The following is a 19609-nucleotide window of genomic DNA, read 5'->3' on the forward strand; positions in this document are numbered from 1 at the left end:
CCCAATTGTCCACCTCTGGAGGCAGTCGGGGGTGATTTATTCCTGCACCAGAGAGCCTGGCTAGGTTTAACAAAAGATACTTGGGTGCAGAAGATTATTTCCAGCAGTTATACAGTTTCTTTTTCCCTTCCTCCTGCAAACTCGAAAAATTTCCACGATGTTCCTCCCAGTCAGTGGGAACAAGCAGCAATTGAAATTTAAAAGCTGCTAGAAAAAGATTCATCCAAAAGGTCACAACAGAAAATCTAGAATGTGGAATGTGCTTAAGGTTATTTTTAGTGCCAAAGGAAACAGGGAACTGGAGACTAAATTTGGATCTCAGCATCTTAAACAAGTCAATTCAACAAACCAAGTTTTGGATGGTCAAGGTTCAGTCCATTCTCCCTTTTCTGGGCAAGGACGACTGGATGTGCTCGATAGACCTTCAGGATGCTTACTGTCATATAAAGAAGAACAGATGATCCAGAAGGTACTTATGCTTCTGGCTGGGAGCCAGTCATTTCCAATTCAATGTTCTGTCCGTTGGTCTCACCACAGCCCCTAGGGTGTTTACCAAGTTCATGGTAGTTGTAGCAGCTCACTTGAGACTGAAAGAATTCTGGGTGTTTCTGCATGTAGACAACTGGCTCATTTCCACTCTGACCAGGCATCAATACATAATGGCAAGGAACCAAGTTATCCAGACTTGCTCTGGGGATAACCATAAACTACCAAAAGTCCCAGATGCAACCATCTCAGACTCTAGAACTCATAGGAGCAATTCTCAGCACAAAGTCAATCATAGCCTCACTTCCACCCTTAATTATTCAGACCATAAAATCACAGGTCAAAGATAATCTGCACTACCAAGATTTCAGCCCGCCTGGTCCTTCAGGCTCTAGGATCAATGGTGGCAACCATGACCCTAGTATCTTTAGCCAGATTTTATATGAGAATTCTCAAGTGGATGCTTGATACACAATGGTCTATGCTTTACCAACCTATGTCAACTCAGATATGAATCACTCAGACTTGCAGAGAGAACTCAGGTGCTGGATTCAGTCAGATCACGTTTTACAAGGCCGTCCATTCATTCACCCTCAGCCCAAGGCCATAGTGACCACGGATGCTTCCCAGCTAGGGTGGGTTGGCATTTTCTGTGGAAAACAGTCTAAGGCACTTGGTCCCCTGAAAAGGCCAGGTTACACATCAGTGTCCTAGAGATGAAAGCAGTGCTTTTGGCATTGCAAGTCTTCCGGGATACTCACCCTTTGGGAATGATTGCAGTTCAAATGGACAATATTTCAGTAGTCTGGTACATCAACAAGTAAGGATGGACCAAACTTACACCTTGTGTCGAGAAGCTCTGAGTGTGGCAATGGTCTTTCTCATCCAACTGCTTTCTCATAGCAATGCACATTCCACGGAAATGCAATATGATGGCAGACAAATTGAGCAGGTGCATTCTTCAACCTCATGAATGATCCCTCAACAACAACATTACGGAATTAATTTTCCATCAATGGGCCAGCCTTGCTGTGATCTTTTTGCTCCCCCGCGAACAACAAATGCAGCAGCTATTTTGCCCTAATCCTCTCATAGGGAGAATCACCGAGGGATGCTCTACTTCATGATTGGCCCCCGATCTTCTCTACACTTGTTCACATCCACTAATTCCAAAATTCCTACAGAAATCTGCCAGGTTGAAGAGCAAAGTCATAGTCATCCTCATTGGACCTTACTGGCCTTTACAAATTTGATTCCCCTTCCTGTGGCCTCACTTACTTCAGCAACCTTGGATTCTGGATCTGACTCCAGACCTTCTGTCTCACCTGACAGGCATGGTTCATCCAAACATAACCAACCTCAGGCTGACTGCCTGGCTTCTCCATATCCTTTGAAAACCAGTGATGCAAGTACCAAGTATCAAACCGTATAACAAAGTTACACCATAAAAAGTTTATTCGATAAAGCTTTCGGGTCTGCACCCTTCATCAGTATAAAATTACAATAGTGGCACATTTAAATAGGAGAATCTATTAAACACATGCTCCAGCCCAACCCACTCAATTAACAAACTAAAATTATTTAAAAGAGCAACAACGTCGAAAACATAAAAAAGTTATACACTCTATAAGTATATATATATATATATATATATATATATATATATATATATATATATATATATATATATCCCTTTATAATATATTAAAACCTTCACATAAAAAACTGTATTAGTATAACACAATTAGTTTAGAACTGATTATATGTACTTATACCTATAAGAGTATGCCCATACTTACACATAATATAAATAATATAAATCTTATAATTTATAGTACCCAAATAAATCTGCCTACAGCTAGACTAATTGCTTTTTCATAGCCGTTCTTTCTGTTTTTTAACTAATAGGGGTTTCAAATTCACAGCATTATTTAAACCTGGACTTACATCAGCTTGAAGTCTGATAATCCATTCCAGTTCTTTTAACTCTAAGAGATTATTAGTATCTCCTTTCCTTATACTAGTATTGACTACTGCCAGGATTCTAAATTTAAATGCATGATTTGCTCCTTTCTCCATAATATGTTTGCTTAAAGCATTTGTTGGTATTTTTCTCCTTATGTCTGATTTATGTTCTATTATTCTCTCTTTGAGTTTTCTAATAGTTTTGCCTACATAAAATGAAGCGCATGCTAAGCACGTGGCTAAATACACAATTTTCTCTTCATTACATGTTGTTAATGTATTTAAATAATTTAAATAATGCTGTGAATTTGAAACCCCTATTAGTTAAAAAACAGAAAGAAAAGCTATGAAAAAGCAATTAGTCTAGCTGTAGGCAGATTTATTTGGGTACTATAAATTATAAGATTTATATTATTTATATTATGTGTAAGTATGGGCATACTCTTATAGGTATAAGTACATATAATCAGTTCTAAACTAATTGTGTTATACTAATATAGTTTTTTATGTGAAGGTTTTAATATATTATAAAGTGATATATACATATATATATATATATATATATATATATATATATATATATATATATATATACTTATAGAGTGTATAACTTTTTTATGTTTTCTACGTTGTTGCTCTTTTAAATAATTTTAGTTTGTTAATTGAGTCGGTTGGGCTGGAGCATGTGTTTAATAGATTCTCCTATTTAAATGTGCCACTATTGTTGTAATTTTATACTGATGAAGGGTGTAGACCCGAAAGCTTTATCGAATAAACTTTTTATGGTGTAACTTCGTTATATTCTCCATATCCTTTAATAGTCAAAAAACCTATGCTGTCTTCCCCTGTCCAACAAATACTTTTATCTTTCCGTAAACCTTCTACCAAGAAATTCTTTTCCAGCAAGTGGAAAAGGTTTGTTCACTGGACTAAACAAAATAATACTGAACATTTTTTAGCTCCGATACATAGCATCCTTGAACTTTTGACCCTTCTTTTTAAAGAAGCAGCTAGTTCATCAACCATTAAAGTTCAGTTAGCAGCCATATCAGATTTCACATTGGTCATAACAGTTCTGTCGCGTCTTATAAGGTGAGCAAAGCTTTCATGAAAGGTACTCTTGTTCTAAGCCCCCCTTTTAGGGATCCTATTCCCCATGGGACATCAGTCTGGTACTGCAGACTCTTAGTCCCTGTTTGAACCATTAGCTACATGTGACCTTAAATACCTTTCTTGGAAGACAATTGTTCTGGTAGCTATTACCTCTGCCAGAAGAATTTCAGATTCAAACCTTGTCCTCTAAACCACCACACTTGATTTTTCAGAGACATAGGGTTACAGTATGAACTAGAGCATCCTTTCTTCCTAAAGTGAAGGTAATACCTCACTTTAAAAAATCTCATGGCAACACAAATTCAAAAACAGGTAGTTGCACTTGTACTGTGCTTGTAAAATACTTTTGAGCAAAATCAGCAAGCACATTAACACATTTCTCCAACATTCAGGATAAAAAAAAAATCTATCTACACCAGACACTGGTGAGTAGCAGAACTAGATCTTTGAAGTACTGAGCTCCTGGAGTGCAGTAATAGCTTTGACCATACCTTTCAACCTTCAAAATCATAGCAAGAGGCCACCAAAATCATGACAGAGGGTCCAAAATCATATCTCCCAAAATATACATATATGGGGGTGAGGACACAAATGTGTAAATTTCCCTTTTGCGAGGTACAGCCTATAAAATTACAACCCTTATGCTGCTGTCAGATGCATACCTACATCTCTATACCTAAAATGTATCTTTGACCTTATTGCAGAATAAAAATATATACATATCTGTTTTGCATTTTTTTCAGTGTTTTCTTCTGCTCATCATAACATTATACAAGTTTTGCAGTGTATTGTTACACACTTACACACACACACAAAACCTTTCACAGCCACTTGTGTGCACCTTAGACACCTGCTTATAGGTTCATAGGTTCATAGGTTTATACTAGGCTATCTGCCCTAAGGCATTTATAAGCCTAGCCCAAAGTTTTGTGGCTTACGCCACCCCTTATGTTAAAAAATACTGTGCCCATTAGTTTGTTGTGCCTCTGTCCAGCAGTGACACAGAGATGACTCCTGGGGTAAACCTATGATCTCCCATCCACCGGTCAAGATTTCTCTTGAACAGAGCCAGCGAGGTGCTCTGCCTCACATGGACCGGGATTTTATTCCACAGCATAGGGAGTCTCTGGGTGATAAATCTATCCCTCCAGCACGTCCTATTTATATCCGTGCTAAGGTTTAAGTCGCTTGCTCTAGTGGTTCTGGTGGATTTGGATTTTCTGAGGTGGAGCATGTCCATTCATTCCGGGTTGGACATGGCCTTGTATGTCAGGCACAGGTCACCTCTGAGCAGACGGTATGCGACTGAATAGAGCTGGAGTTTCTTCAGTCTGGCAGCATATGACAGATTTTGGAGTCCCTTTATCCTTTTGGTGAGGAACTTTTGGGGTCTCTCCAATTGCTGCAGGTGTCAGGTGAGATACATCCCGAATGGGGCATTGTACTCGATCATTGGTCTGATAAGTGAAGAGTACAGGGGAACAATGACCTCACTTGATCTGGATGTGAATCCCTTCATGATCAGGTGGGCAATGTAGAAGGTCTTTCTAACCACTTTAGCAACGTGGGTGTCAAAAGAAAGGCCACTGTCAACCTGGGTCCCCAGGTCCCTGATCACTAAGCACAGAAGAGGTTGATTGCCACCTATATGGTAGCTTGGGGTTACCTTGTTTTTCCCGAAGGGTATGACTATACATTTTTTGGTGTTTAACTTCAGGCCATGGCTCTGGCACCAGCTATCAGTTTCCGTGAGACCCCTCTGAAGGATATCTGTGTCCGATGTACTTTCCACTATGGCGCCCAGTTTGCAGTCATCTGCAAACTTTGTCTGCCATAGTCCTCCTATGTTTGCCTGTACTTCTGAGAAGTAGATGCCGAACAATAGGGGGCCAAGGACTGAGCCCTGTGGGACACCACTTGTGACCGACTTGGAGTCTGACATGGCGCCAGCAACTCTAACCCTGTGGGTTCTGTCCTTTAGCCAGTTTGCAACCCATCTTGTGACATATGGGTTTACATTTAAGCTGGTAAGTTTCTCTATAATACCCGAGTGGGGTATTGTGTCGAAAGCTTTTGCAAGGTCAAGGTAGGCTGTATAGACTGCCTTTCCCTCATCAATGGCCTTGGTGACTGTTTCGAAGAAGTAGACCAAGTTCAAAAGGCATGATCTGCCCTTAACAAAGCCAAACTGGGTCGGGTCCAATGTCTGCAAGTCCCCTATGTCTTTGTTTATGAGTTCCATTATGATCCTCTCCATGGCTTTGCAGACCAGGCTTGTTAAGCTTATGGGGCGGTAATTACCAGGGTCCGTAGAGGCACCGCCTTTGTGGAGTGGGACCACAGTTGCCGTACGCCACTCCTTGGGCACGTATCCTGTGGTAAGGCTAAGATTAAACAGCTGCCTTATGTGCGGGTTTAGTTCCTCATTGAGTTCGTGTAGCACACAGCCGTGGACACCATCCGGTCCCATTGAGGCTGTGTTTTAGCTTTAGAGAGAGCAGCTTCACCTGCGCATTTGAGATGTCTGGGAGGCTACACTCCGCTGGGATAGTTATCTCTCCTTTTGGGGGGGAGGGGGGGGTGAAGTTGGCATTGAACCTGTCTGCCAGTATGTTGGCGATGTCTGTGGGTTCAGTGATTTTTGTATCATTTTGGACTAATTCTGAGCATATCTGGGAGTTTCCACCCAGGTTTCTAACATAGCTGAAGAAGGCCTTATGATTGTCTTTTGAATCTATGGCAATTTTTCTCTCAAAGTTGGCCTTGGATGATTTTATGAGTGCTCGTATTTCTTTACTAATAATGATCAAGGGTGTCTTCCCTTTTATGGATTTTGCTCTATCATGTAATAGTTTTCTCTTCTTATTGTAAAGTTTGTTTATGGCTGGGGCCCACCAGACTGGACGTTTGCCCTTGTTGGAAAGAGTCTTGGTTTTATTAGGGATTGCCTGATCCATGCAGTCCTGGAGGTGTTCGTAGACGGCATTTGTAAGGGCTTCCGCAGCTTGGGTTGTGGTTTCCACTGGCTCGGGGGTCTTGAAGGATACCACACCAGTCTTGAGTAGTGTGAAGTTTGCTTTAGAGAAGTTCTTCACTGTGGTCTTTTTTGTTTGTGGTGGGGGTGGGATGTGGATTTCCAGTGAGATTAGTTTATGATCTGATCTCACCAATGAGAGATATACTTCCGGTGTGGAGCATTTTGTCCCCATGTTTGTGATGATGAGATCTAGTATATTTTCTCCTCTTGTGGGAACGGTGACTAGTTGTTCCATGGCATTTGAATTTAAGAACTCCAGGAACCTTTGGGCTAGAAAGTTGGGGCTTGAGTAATGTTCCCAGTCTATATTCGGGTAGTTGAAGTCGCCCAATATAATGGTGTTTGGAGATACATTTATACCCTCCAGTGTCTTCAGGAAGGCTGTGTGGGGTTCCTGAGTTTGAGAGGGTGGCCTGTAGCATGCTACAAATTGTAGAGCAGTTTTGCCTATGGTTAATTGCACCTGGATGGTTTTCGATGCTTCGTGCGTTGCCACCAACCTGGAGGTGTGGGTATCCTTGATGAATATGGATACACCCCCTCCTTTTGTGGTGTGGTCTAGGTTTTGGGGCCGGAATGCATGATATGAGGTAAAACCTGATAGTGCCGGGGTGCTCTCAGGAACCTTGAACCAGGTTTCAGTCACAGCACAGACATCGATGTTCTCCATACTGAGAAGGGCCTCGAGTGCGTGCATTTTGAGATTTAGACTTCTGGCATTGAGCAGCATTACCCTTAGTTTCTTCCCATTTTTGTTTTCTAGGGTGGTAGGTTTAGAATTTGAGCCTTGCCTAAAAAAGGCACTATGGGGGTGGCAAGAGCCTTAGCCAATATCCTGAATCCCAGGGGTGACAGGTGCAAGCCGTCCCTTGCGAAGCAGCGTGGCTTGTCAAGCATGTCATCCCAGGCAGACAGACACTGGATCCCCTTTGAATGACACCAGAAATTAAGCCAATTGTTAAAGCTGATCATCTTGTCTCTATATTGTGGCATCATTGTTGGTGAAGGAAGGATACTGCTCAGGGTCAGGGTCATACCTGCCTGGGCTACATAATCAGAGAGCTCCTCTATGTCTCTTTTCATGTAGTCCAGGGAGGTACGTCTCAGGTCGTTCACACCAGCATGGACAATGACTGTGTCATATTTGTACTTGCTGTGGAGTGACCCGAGTGCTTGTGTTATGTGGCGGATTCTAGCGCCCGATAGGCAGCTTACTGTGACCCTCTCCTTGTTCAGCCTGGTGAGTGGGACGCCAGTGTGTCTGACTATGGAGTCACCTATGACAAGTATGTTTGGTGTTGTATTTGGCCTTAAGGGCTGTGACTGCTTTGCACACTGATTTTGTGGTTTATGTGTTGCCTGTGGTGTGTCATGAGGTGGCAGTTGCTTGGGTGTCTGCTTTGGAGGCCTCTGCTGTTTAGGTAAATTTTTGCTCACAGCCTCCGAGTATGTCTTTGTGTGTTTATGTGTTTGATTCATTGCTGTGATAGCTTTATGTGAGACTGGTTTTGTGGTGTGTGTAGTTGCCTTCTCCTCCTGTCTGGTCTTGCCAGCCCTGAGTTGAGAGAGCTCAGCCTCCAGTTTGGCTAAATAGCTGCATCTCTCACAAGTATTTGTGTTATGTGGGAGGAGGAGAGGGTTGTCTGTGTACATGAGGCAATTGTAACATTGCCTCAATATTCCCAGATTCACCATCTGGACAGGAGAGGACGCCAGCATCTGGCCCTTCGACATGCTAGAGAAATTAAGAAGTTAGGTGTGTAACTAAATAAGAGAGGACTTAGTAAGGAAATGGGTACTCCTGGGGGGGGGTTCACTAGTGAAGGACTTTGTATAATATAGAAGTGCTTAACCTGAAAAGAAGATGCTTTTAAGACAAGTGCTGAGCTTTTTTTTTTTTAAAAAAAAAAAAAAAGCTTTTAGGAACAAGTGCTGCGCTTTTTAGTTCAGGGATATACTGTTTAGATTACTAGTAGAGCAGTTCTAAGGGAAAAAATGAAGAACAGACTTTATGGAGCCAGAAAAAGTTTAACCTTGTTAAACCGGCGCTGCCTGATGGTGCTCTAATGGCAACTCCGCGCTAAATCACGCTAAAGCGTGCTTTATAGCAGGGGGCTGGAAAGAGCCAGGAATTGACCCAAAACGGCCAATAAAACTACAGTTTCAAGTCAGTAACCACTCCCACGGGGGGCAGTGAAGCTGCCCAATGTTTTTCACTGCCACTGATCAACAGAGAGACTTTCCTTTAGCCTAAGCAAAAATGGCCTCACAGAAACTTACAAACAGTTCAAGAACAGCAAGCCTGTAACTGAACTTTTTTAAATCTCAGAAAAGTGGGAAAAAAGCAAGATTTTTTTTTTGTTTTTATTTTTTCAGAGATAGCAGAGGTTCACAAGTATTATCAAGTTATAACAGTGCAGTAAATGACCCCACACAAGAGTGCTAGGCCAAAGACAGAAAATATGCAAGTTTTGAGAAAAAAACTATTTTAAAATTAAGTGCAAACAGGAAATTCAGTAAACAGCTTTTGGTTGTGCTCTAAATACAGCTACTAATGCAGAAATCAAGTTTAACAAGCCAGAAAATGCTCACACTAACAACTTCCTGTTTAAGAGCAATAGTTTAAATCTGTGCCTGAGATTAAATGAATGATTAAATACATAATATGTCCCATAATGTCCCATAAGTATACTTCAGCTTGCTGCTATCAGAACAATGCAGTCAAACTCACTGAACCTCTCATTATGTTTGCCGAACTGCATAGCTCGAGAATCAGGAAAAAAAAAGATGTAAAATCAGGCACAGATTTAAAATATTGCTCTTAAACAGGAAGTTGTTAGTGTAATCGGTTTGCATTAGCAAGCATTTTATGAAAGATATGAAGTATGAAACACACATGTCTGTCCCTACCTGGTGACTGCAGTCAACAACAAAGTGCCAGAAAACCACAGATTTTTTGAGGATCAGATCAAAAATATGTGGCAAAATCGAGCCCACTAACAGCTATGCCCCCTACGAGCATATATATATATATATATATATATATATATATATATATATCTGTGTGTGTGTATAAATGTATATATGTGTATGTGTGTGTGTGTGTGTGTGTGTGTGTATATGTATATACACACACACACACACACACACACACACACACACACACACACACACACACACACACACACAAACATACACACATGCAAACACTGTGTACAGCTTAAATGTTTTGCTTCCAATTAGATGAATGCACAACTGCATAAATACACAAATAATGGCCTAGAAATGTACTTGTTATTGCTCTTTTTAAATTCACACGGTACAGCTATTGCAGTCCCCTCTCCCCCAACTTCTTAGCTTAAGAATCACAAAGGCAGAAACTCAGGGATGGATTTTAAATATTCCTCTTACATATTTGGAAGTTGCTACAATACAAACTTTGCATTCACAACAGTTTTCTGAAGGATATGAAGTCTGAAATGCACATGACTGCCATTAGTTAAAGCCTGTAATAAGTAGTTTGCCAGAAAACAACACATCTTATGATGAATGGACCTAAATGCTTTTCAGCTTCTTTGTAAAAGTATTACATACAAAGACAAAATAGTAGGGGGAAAAGACCCAAAAATCTAATATTTTAAATATTACTCTAATTCACTTTACAAATTAATAGAACAAAAGATGTTACATCAACCTGCATTTTCTGTACAATAAAAAGTAAGAAACATCAGTGACTAACATTGTTGCCTGGCTACTTGTAAATCCTCAGTGATTTCCTGAAAATGACCTTTTTAAGAGGGACAGAATGAAAATTTAAGCTGAAATCAGGGATGTTCTGCAAATGAACCTGTCAACACATCAGGAAGGTCTTTAATACTGCAAGGTCTTTCTTCTTTTCTGGTCTTTTTTTAAAAGGCAGCTCTAGTTCTCTGTTGTATGCCTGCTATTGGTCTGCTTTGACTGCAACAGCTCCAGGAAGTCTCTCTCTCTCTCTCTCTCATTGGCTCTACAGATGAGCAAATTAAAGAGTAGAAATTGGAGCTGTCTTATGTCAGAGTGTAAGAGTGGAGGAGCCATAAATGTGGAATGTGAACTCAGAACAGTTTTTCCAATGTAGTGTTGGAGAGGTATGGCTTTGACACCTCAGGAAGTGAAGGAAGGAGGGTCTGTCAGTGCTCACTGGACTACAAACTGGCAATCCTTGCAAAAGGATGCAAATTTGCTACTTTCTTTGGAAGTTGTATAACTGCTGTGAATAGCTTAAAAACAACTCTGAGAGAAACATATAATACTCTCTCAGGGAAGAAAAATGCAAGCTCTCCTGCTATAGAAGATGTATAAGGTGACTGTAACTCATAATAGTACTATTGCACCTCAATATGATTGTAATACATCACTTCCATATGCCTAACATGACTAATATTAAAGGGGAATTAAAATATATTCTGGGAAGGAGACACAAAAGCACCAAGACAAGTTCACATTAATGTGACAAGACCCATGTTGGCCATTCTGTGGAAAAATATATTAAAATGGTATAAGAAGAACTTGAGAGTAATTCTGATGCATCAAATAGCGCAGAAAACAAAGATGCAATGAAAAAAATGAGTTCCGTTGTGGCATTTTCCTTTCATACAGCCCTTTCCCTCTCATGGTGAGCCTTTCTGAGTCTTAGACCACTATACAGGTGATGTTTCCTGCTAGCAAGAGCTTCAGTGCAGAGGTTGGTCACACTAACAGAAGTGCATGCTAATGTGACAGTCTGGGGGAGTGGATAATGCTAAATAGCTAGGTGATCTCCCACATAAATTCCAGTGGCTCCAAATTTATTCTGCCAAGTGATTCAGAGAATTGGTTGCATGCATAAATTTTCCCTGCTGGAGGAAAAATGGATCACCATCATAAGAAAGTAGTCACCCGTTTACTCCTATGGAAGCAGCCACAGTGCAAGTAAGTTCTTCTAAGATGTTGGAGTGGAGGTGTGCATTAGTATATGGATGATGTGTGGGCATTGTTGTGCATGTCTGTAGGCATATGAATGAAGCTGCATGAATATTTTTGTGTGTGTGTGCCTCAGTGGTCACACTAGATGGATTAGGTAGAAACCTGAGAATCTGGATGTATGTGTGTGTGTGAGTGAGTGTGTATGTGTATGTGTGTGTGTGTCTGTGTGTGTGTGTGTGTGTGTGTGTGTGTGTGTGTGTGTGTGCGCACGCGCGTGTGTGTGTGTGTGTGTGTGTGTGTGTGTGTGCGTGTGTGTGTCTAAGCGAGTGTAAGAAGTGCTCTTGCCAACAGCATATATGGGCTGCTAGGGAAAATACTACCGCAGTCAGGTCTAACAGTGCTAATGTTGGCTAGAGTATGATACAGAAAAATATTAATGAGCTGATAATGAAGTCTTTCTTATTGTGGCCATAGTTGTTTCAGAGTTGCATTTTCTCACCATTGAAGTTATTGACCTGTATATGCTAGGCAATTATGAGAGCAGCGAGTGCATGTCTGGATCCTAGGGTATGTATTTCTCAATAAAAAAATGTGGTTTTAGTATATTCATACCTTTGTAATTTTGCATTCCACTAAGTATGTTATTGACTCTTTCAGATGTGTGATCTGTTGTTGACCTTCAGTTCTTCTTACAGTGGTCTGGAAGTGAAACACTACTCGCACTCAAGATGAATATTCTTTATTACTGCCCTCTAGCTTTGGAAGATTAACATCCAGTGGTTGCCCTCTAGCTTTGGGAGATTAACATCCAGTGGTACCATAATTTTCATAATTCTGAATTATGACATGCTATGCTACTAGATGTTTCACTTTAGGATTATATATAGCTGACTACACACAGTAACAGCTTTCCAACCTCCCACATCAACTCACACTTTACTTAGATTAAGCCAGTACAAGTGCAAAGTCAACATTTGGTATTGACCATTACTTTTTAGTATTGTCCTAGTTTGGCACATCTATCTACAAAATGTTATGTATGATCTTGTTTTGTTCATATTGCATTTTGTGTATTTCCTGATAATGTTGATGAATTGTTGTTGTAAATGTTGCATTACTTTCTATCCAGTTAAACCTTTTCCGTTGTTACGTCTAGACAGTGCAGTCTTTTCATTTTTTTTTTCTGGTTTGAAACAAATATGTACTTGGATATAGTTATGCTTATGTGTATAAAAAGTATTTAAAAAATCATAAAAAGCAGGCTCAGGATAATAATATATATGTAATGTTACAGGTCATGGCAAGAGGAGAAAATGTCCTTAATGGTCAAACCGAAATTCAGCTGACTGAACCTGGACCCTGTAAGTCATTTTGCAAGTTTAATTAGTTTTGCTAAGATATTTAAATTCATAGCAGTAACACGGAATCTAAGATAAAGATACAAAAATGAAAAGACTGTGAAAAATGCTGACTTTTTCATTACACCTCATAGGAGAAGTTGAGCAAGAAGGGAGGAGAGAGAAAGAAAGAAGAAAAAAGAAGATAGATACCATATGTTAAAAGATTCATAAATGTATTATTTTTTTTACTATGTTCAGACACTGTGCTATTGAACCCTTGTTTGTTATAGGGAGCTTATTTTTTTAAACACTGGCAAAAAAGAAAGAAAAAAAAGAGTTTTAAATATACTGGAAAATATTAAGATACAACCAAACACCCTAATACTGGGTGATTTCAAATACCCTGCCATTAAGTGGGAAAACTACTTGTGTACCAACACCTTTGCCCAACAGTTCTTGGAATTCAAATATTCCAAAGCCCTGGATCAACTAATCCATAGTCCCAAAAGGGGTTCCAATATCCTAGACCTGGTCATTACCAACATGGGAAATCAATGCTCCACACCTATGGTCACCCTCCTCATTGGTCAGGTCTGACCATAAGCTAATCACCTTTGACATCCACATCCCTCCCCCACCCCCCAGTAAGGAAACTGCCATAAAAAACTTCTCCAAAGCTAACTTCATGCTACTCAAGTCAGAAGTGGCAAACTTCACGACACCCATGCAGACGGGAACTGAAAGTTCAACTGCTGAATCCTACACTAAGGCACTGTATGAGCACATCCACTTGTACATGAATCGTGCTATCCCAAATAGAACCAAGATGCTGTCTTCCAAAAAAGGAAGCCAATCTGGTGGTCCCTTGCCATAAACAAACTTTCCAACAAAATGAAGAAACTATTGCAGAAAAGAGGAAAATCCCAGGATGCAAAAAACTCCCTTACCAGCCACAGCAAAAAGCTGAGATTCCCCCATAAAATTCTCCAAAGCTAGTTATGAAAATAAAATTGCCAAAGATTCCAAAGACAGCCACAAGGCATTCTATAGCTATGTCAAGAATCTAAATGTCAATGCTCAGACATGCTCTGAGCTACAACAGAATGGCATTAAATATACTGATCCCAAGGATATTGCCAGTATCCTGGCAGATCGATTCAGCTCCAACTTCACTGCCCTCTCACCCCCAAAAGGGTCCATCTCAATACAGAAAGATTACCAAATTCCGGTAATAACGGCCACACAGGTAAAAACCGCACTGTCCAAAGCTAAGAATACAGCGTCCATGGGACCAGACGACATCCCAGGCTGTGTACTACATGAACTACAAAATGAACTGGCACCTCACCTAAGTGTCATGTTTAATCATAGCCTTACCTCAGGCTTTATGACCACTGAGTGGTGCACAACTACAGTTATCCACCTTGGATCCTGGGAACTAGTGGCCCATTAGTCTGACGAGCCTGATCTGCGAGGCCATGGAACGTATTATCATGGAACTTATAAACACAGACATTGACAACCTTCAAACACTGGACCCCGCCCAGTTTGGATTTGTGAAGGGCCGATCTTGTCTCCTGAACCTGATCGACTTCTTCGAAGCAGTCTCCAGAGCTGTGGACAAGGGTAAGGCGGTCCACAAAGCCTATCTGGACCTCACCAAGGCCTTCGACACCATCCCCAACTCTGGAATCATAGATAAACTTACTAAGCTGGGCATTAATCCTTTACATCACTCGATGGGTTGCCAACTGACTTACTGACAGAACCCACACTGTAAAAGTAGCTGAGTACAAATCCATCTCCAGACAAGTGACAAGTGGAGTACCTCAGGGTTCAGTCCTGGGGCCGTTCTTGTTTGGCATCTACTCCTCTGAAATACAGGCCAACACTAAGGGACTCTGGCTAACAAAGTTTGCTGATGACTGCAAACTGGGAGCCATTATTGAATCCCCAAAGGATGTGGATATTCTACAAAAGGGCCTTACAGAGACAGATGCTTGGTGCCAGAGCCATGGGCTCAAGCTCAATGCCAAGAAATGTATAGATCTGAAGTAGGAGAATTCATTTGTCAGCAACCTGTGGGTATGGATCCGATATCGGATCCGAACCGGCATGGTTTATCCAGCTATGGATACGAACTCCTAGCTCCTCCCCTCACCCATAATGCCCTGCTCTCCCTACATGACCTCAGATCTAGTTTGCCGCGCATGGTGACAGCTGGATTTTTCGAGCTCCTTAAAGCTAAGTGTGCTATTTTTCTTAAAAGGGTTTCTTTCTGTCAAAAATAGTATAATTGTGTGAACATGTTAGGTTGTCCTTTTATTTAGTCTATTTTTTGGGTAATTTAGTTTTATTTGTGGTACCCTCCCCTCGCTGGTCATAGCTGTGAGTGTGTGTTTTTTGGGAGCCTACTGTGTGATTGTTTAGTGCAGTTACTTTTGTTTAAAAAAAAAAAAAAAAAAAGTAGTATGTCTGAGGCCCCAAAGGCAATATTTTCAAAATGCTCCGAGTGTGGCCATAAGCTATCCCCTGCTGATGGCCACACTCGGTGCGTTCGATGCCTTGGGGTTGAACACCTCACCTGTGGATGTTCAATCTGTGCAGGGTTCAACCCCAGGGCATTGAAGGAGCGGAGGTCGAAGTTGGTCTTGGCGGGACTCTTGCCCCCAGACTCGGCTTCGGCCCCCGCTCCCTTGGTGGTTGCTGCTTCGGCAGTTCCTGCCTGCTCCCCCTCCTCCGCCCGGAACTCAAACTCCCGCCTTAGGGTCGGAGGAGAGGGAAGCGAGGAAGAAGGACTGGAGAGAGAAGCACCACAAGCGGCGGGCCGAGACCTCCGTGTCGGCCCCGCCGGCTAAGCGGGCTTCTCCTCCGGCCTCTCGGGCTGATGGCTCTCCCCCTCCTCGGCTCCAGTCTCCGTGCTTTTCACCGGGGCCTGAGGATGAGGAGACCCGACCTCCGTCGAAGCTATCGAGGCGGCACTCAAGGCCTACCTCGGTAGCCTCGTCGAGGTCGACTTACAGCCTCTCCGATGCTGATCTGGACCGGATGATGTGAAGGTTCATCCAGGCCCAGATGCAGATGGGAGTGCTCCTGCCCCCCCCCCCTCTGGGAGGGAGCTCGACCCCATTTTTTAAGCCCATTGCTCCTTCTCCGACCCGCTACCCGGGTTCGGAGCGCTCGGAGCCGGGCAGCCTCGAAGCCGGCGGTGGGTTGGCGCCGATAGTACTGGGTACTTCCGATCCGACCCTGCCCTCGAGTCTGTCGGATCCGACCTCTCAGAGCCCTGGCCCAAGCTTCGGATCCGAGGGACCCAGTGTGCCTTCGGCGCCGTCCTTGTCGGAGCGCACTGGTCCCTCGGATCCGAGGGGCTCAGCGCCGGCTCTGATCCACTCATCGGATCCGAGGGGGAGCCGACTTTCAGATCCTATTGTCAAGGCTGGCTTTCCCTCGGCTTTTGATGTGGTGGAGAGGGCTCTGTTGAGGGCATCCAGACCCCCGGCCCTTGCTTTGGCTCCATCCCGCACTCCATCTGCTCTGGGCCAGGCTTCCATCACCCGGCCACTGGGACAGCCCGCTTCACTACCCCAAGCACTTCCCTTGGATCTGGACATTGCTGGTGAGGGCTCCTCGGACAGCCCCCCCGAGGAAGCACCTCGCAAGCATAAGTGTAAGAGGAGGCACATAGACTCCCCCGAGTCTTTAACCGAAGACACTGACTTGGAGGAAGGTGAAGGCTCCCCAAGATCACCCCCTTGAGGATGTCTTCTTTGGAGACATCATGGAAATGTTAAGGATCAGAGGTGGGTGGTCTGCCCCAAAGTCTTCCTCGGACAAGTCCGTGTTCTTGGAGGCATTTGAAGCAGGCCCGTCTACCTCTTGGGTGTCCCCTCCTGCCGACCCCCTGGTGGACTTTATTACCACCAGGGCATGGAAGGAACCGGACACTGTGGAGCCAATCCCCAAGAGGCCCGACAGGATCCTTAGCCCCCCTGCCGACCGTGCCCACTGGAGCAAAGGACCCCCGGTATATGCCATGTTGTCGGTGGCAGCCACCAAGAGGGAACTCGCCCAGGAGAGTCCCTCAGTCCATCCTCCGAGCAAGGAGTCTCGGATGATGGACGTTTGGGGAAGCGAATGTATAGTTCAGCGACCTTCTCAGTGAGGGCGCTCAACTATTTGGCACATGTCATTAGGATGCAGCGTGATCTTATCAAAGAATACGCTGCACCCCCCCCCCGAGTCCATGTCGGAGGAGGACAAACTTCTGCACTCCACCCGTATGGCCACTCTTCGTTCCGTGACTAACACCTCTATGCGGTTACTTTCCCACGCTACCGAGGGAGCTGCTAGAGCTGCGGGAGTGGGCCTAGTCACAAGATGGCAGGCCTGGCTCCACCACTGCGATTTCACGGAGCCCTTCAAGGCATCATTCGCGAACGCCCCCTTTGACGGTTCTGACATTTTTGGCAAGACGGTTCGCGATACCTTAGTTCAGAGCAAGAAGGACGGGAAGATGCTGTCTGCCATCGGAGTCCGCTTCTCTGTGCCCCAGAGGTCCTACTCTAGGAACCAAAAGGGCCAGAAGAAGATGTGGTTCCGGAAGTCGCAGCATTCCCAACCCGCTCCGGACAACCAGTCCTTCCATGGCAGAGGAGGACAGGGAGGACGCCGCCCTAGGGGCAGAGGGGCTCCAAGGACCTTTGGGTCCAGAGAGCCCTTCTCTGAACGGCCCTCGCAGCAGCCCTGAGGGGTTGCCCAACTGCTCCACTCTGGAGGCAGTCGGGGGACGCTTCTCGGAGCACCTAGCGGCTTGGGAGTCCATAACAACGGACCACTGGGTACTCCGGATTATATCCAGATGATACAAGATCCCCTTCCTTCATGTCCCAAAGTTAAAAATCCTCCCCGATGTTCCACCCGATCAAAGGGAGGCCGCTTCAGCAGAAATTGGCCATCTGCTGAGAAAAAGAGCCATTCAGCTCGTCCCCCAAGACCAGATCGGATCGGGGTTCTACTCCAGGTTCTTTTTAGTGCCAAAAAAGATGGGGGACCTCAGACCCATTCTAGACCTGTCCCTGTTGAACCTGTCAGTCCCCAAAGAGAAATTCCGGATGGTCACTTTGCAGTCCATCCTCCCCCTTCTAGGGGAGAATCACTGGATGTGCTCTATAGACCTCAAGGATGCGTACTACCACATTCGCATGGACAGGCGATCCAGGAGGTTTCTTCGCTTCCGGCTAGGAGCCAGTCACTACCAGTTCAGGGTCCTTCCCTTTGGTCTCACCACAGCCCCCAGGGTGTTCACCAAAGTGCTAGCAGTGGTTGCGGCCCACCTGAGGCTTCAGGGGGTGCAGGTCTTTCCGTACCTGGACGACTGGCTTCTCTCCACCCCAACAAGGCATCTACTCTCTTTGGCAAGAGATTCCATCCTTCGTCTAGCTCCCAAGCTAGGCATCACGGTAAACATGGAGAAGTCCAACCTGGTCCTTACTCAAGCAATAGATTTTATAGGAGCCAGGTTAGACACGACAAAATTAAGAGCCTTCCTCACGAATGACGGGGTTTGGAATCTACGACTCCAGGTGCGGGCCATCCTTCACTCCAGCTCAACGCCTGCGGAATTGGACCTGAGGGCACTAGGGTCGATAGCGGCAGCGATTACTCTTCTTCTGCACGCTCGCTTAAACATGAGAGTACTTCAGTGGACACTTCAGGTGCAATGGTCATTTCTCTCCCTTCCCCTGCATCATCCCATTGCAATCAGCAAGGCCTGCAAGCGGTCTCTCTTGTGGTGGCTCAATTCTCCGGACCTCCTCAGGGGACGCCTCTTTTGTGCATCTCCCCCTCTCGCCATGGTGACCACGGATGCTTCCCGCCTCGGGTGGGGGGGCATTTTGCGGGCCGGATGGTCCAAGGCATGTGGACCGATTCAGAGACCTCCCTGCATATCAATGTTTTGGAGATGAGGGCGGAGCTCTTGGTGTTGCAAGCACTTCAGGCCCTCCTTCCCCTGGGAACAATTGCGATTCAGACAACATGTCCGTGGTCTGGTACATCAACAAACAGGGGGGAACCAGGTCTTACCCCTTATGTCGAGAAGCCATGAGAGTGTGGGAATGGGCATTCTCCACCAACTGCTTTCTCATCGCAACGCATATTCCGGGTCGGACCAACATCCTAGCGGACAAGCTCAGTCACACCATTCTCTCCCCTTACTAGTGGTCTCTCAATGCTCAAGTAGCAAAACGTATCTTCGCACAGTGGGGGACTCCCTGTTGCGATCTCTTCACCTCTCCTTTAAACGCCAAGTGCGACAGTTTTTTCGCTCTGATTCCCCCTCCAGGGGATTCCCCGAGAGACGCTCTGGTGCATGCTTGGCCTCCCGGTCTTCTTTATGCATACCCTCCTCTACCTCTGATGCTGCAAGTACTTCAGAAAGCCTCTCGGTTGGCGTGCAGACTGATCCTCATTGTCCCGTTCTGGCCTCAACAGATCTAGTTCCCTTACCTAAGGTCTCATTCAGTGAATCCACCTTGGATTCTAGATCCCATTCTGGATCTGATCTCACACCCGTCGAACCTGCCAACACCGAACCTGGACAACCTGAAGTTGACTGCTTGGCTGCTCCAGTTCCACTCCTAATCAGGACTCCTGGTATCTCGTCTCCAGTTAAGGCCATTCTGGTAGCGGCCCACAAGCCCTCCACCAGAAAAATTTACTG

The 19609-nt window shown here is 44.3% G+C and overlaps 1 protein-coding gene across 4 annotated transcripts in view; it reads left to right on the plus strand.

The window, feature by feature from the left end:
- The window catches only part of LOC122808806 (alpha-2-macroglobulin-like), a 2637399-nt gene that overhangs the window by 918173 nt on the left and 1699617 nt on the right, over positions 1-19609 (plus strand). For all 4 annotated transcript variants that reach the window (XM_044079865.1, XM_044079862.1, XM_044079863.1 and 1 more), the window contains exon 13: positions 12840-12906. In XM_044079865.1, coding sequence (XP_043935800.1) covers positions 12840-12906 — 67 coding nt within the window. The remainder of the gene's footprint in view (positions 1-12839; positions 12907-19609) is intronic.

Source organism: Protopterus annectens, chromosome 8.part0, assembly GCF_019279795.1.
Source record: "Protopterus annectens isolate FY-2018-M chromosome 8.part0, PAN1.0, whole genome shotgun sequence".
Lineage (NCBI taxonomy): Eukaryota > Metazoa > Chordata > Ceratodontiformes > Protopteridae > Protopterus > Protopterus annectens.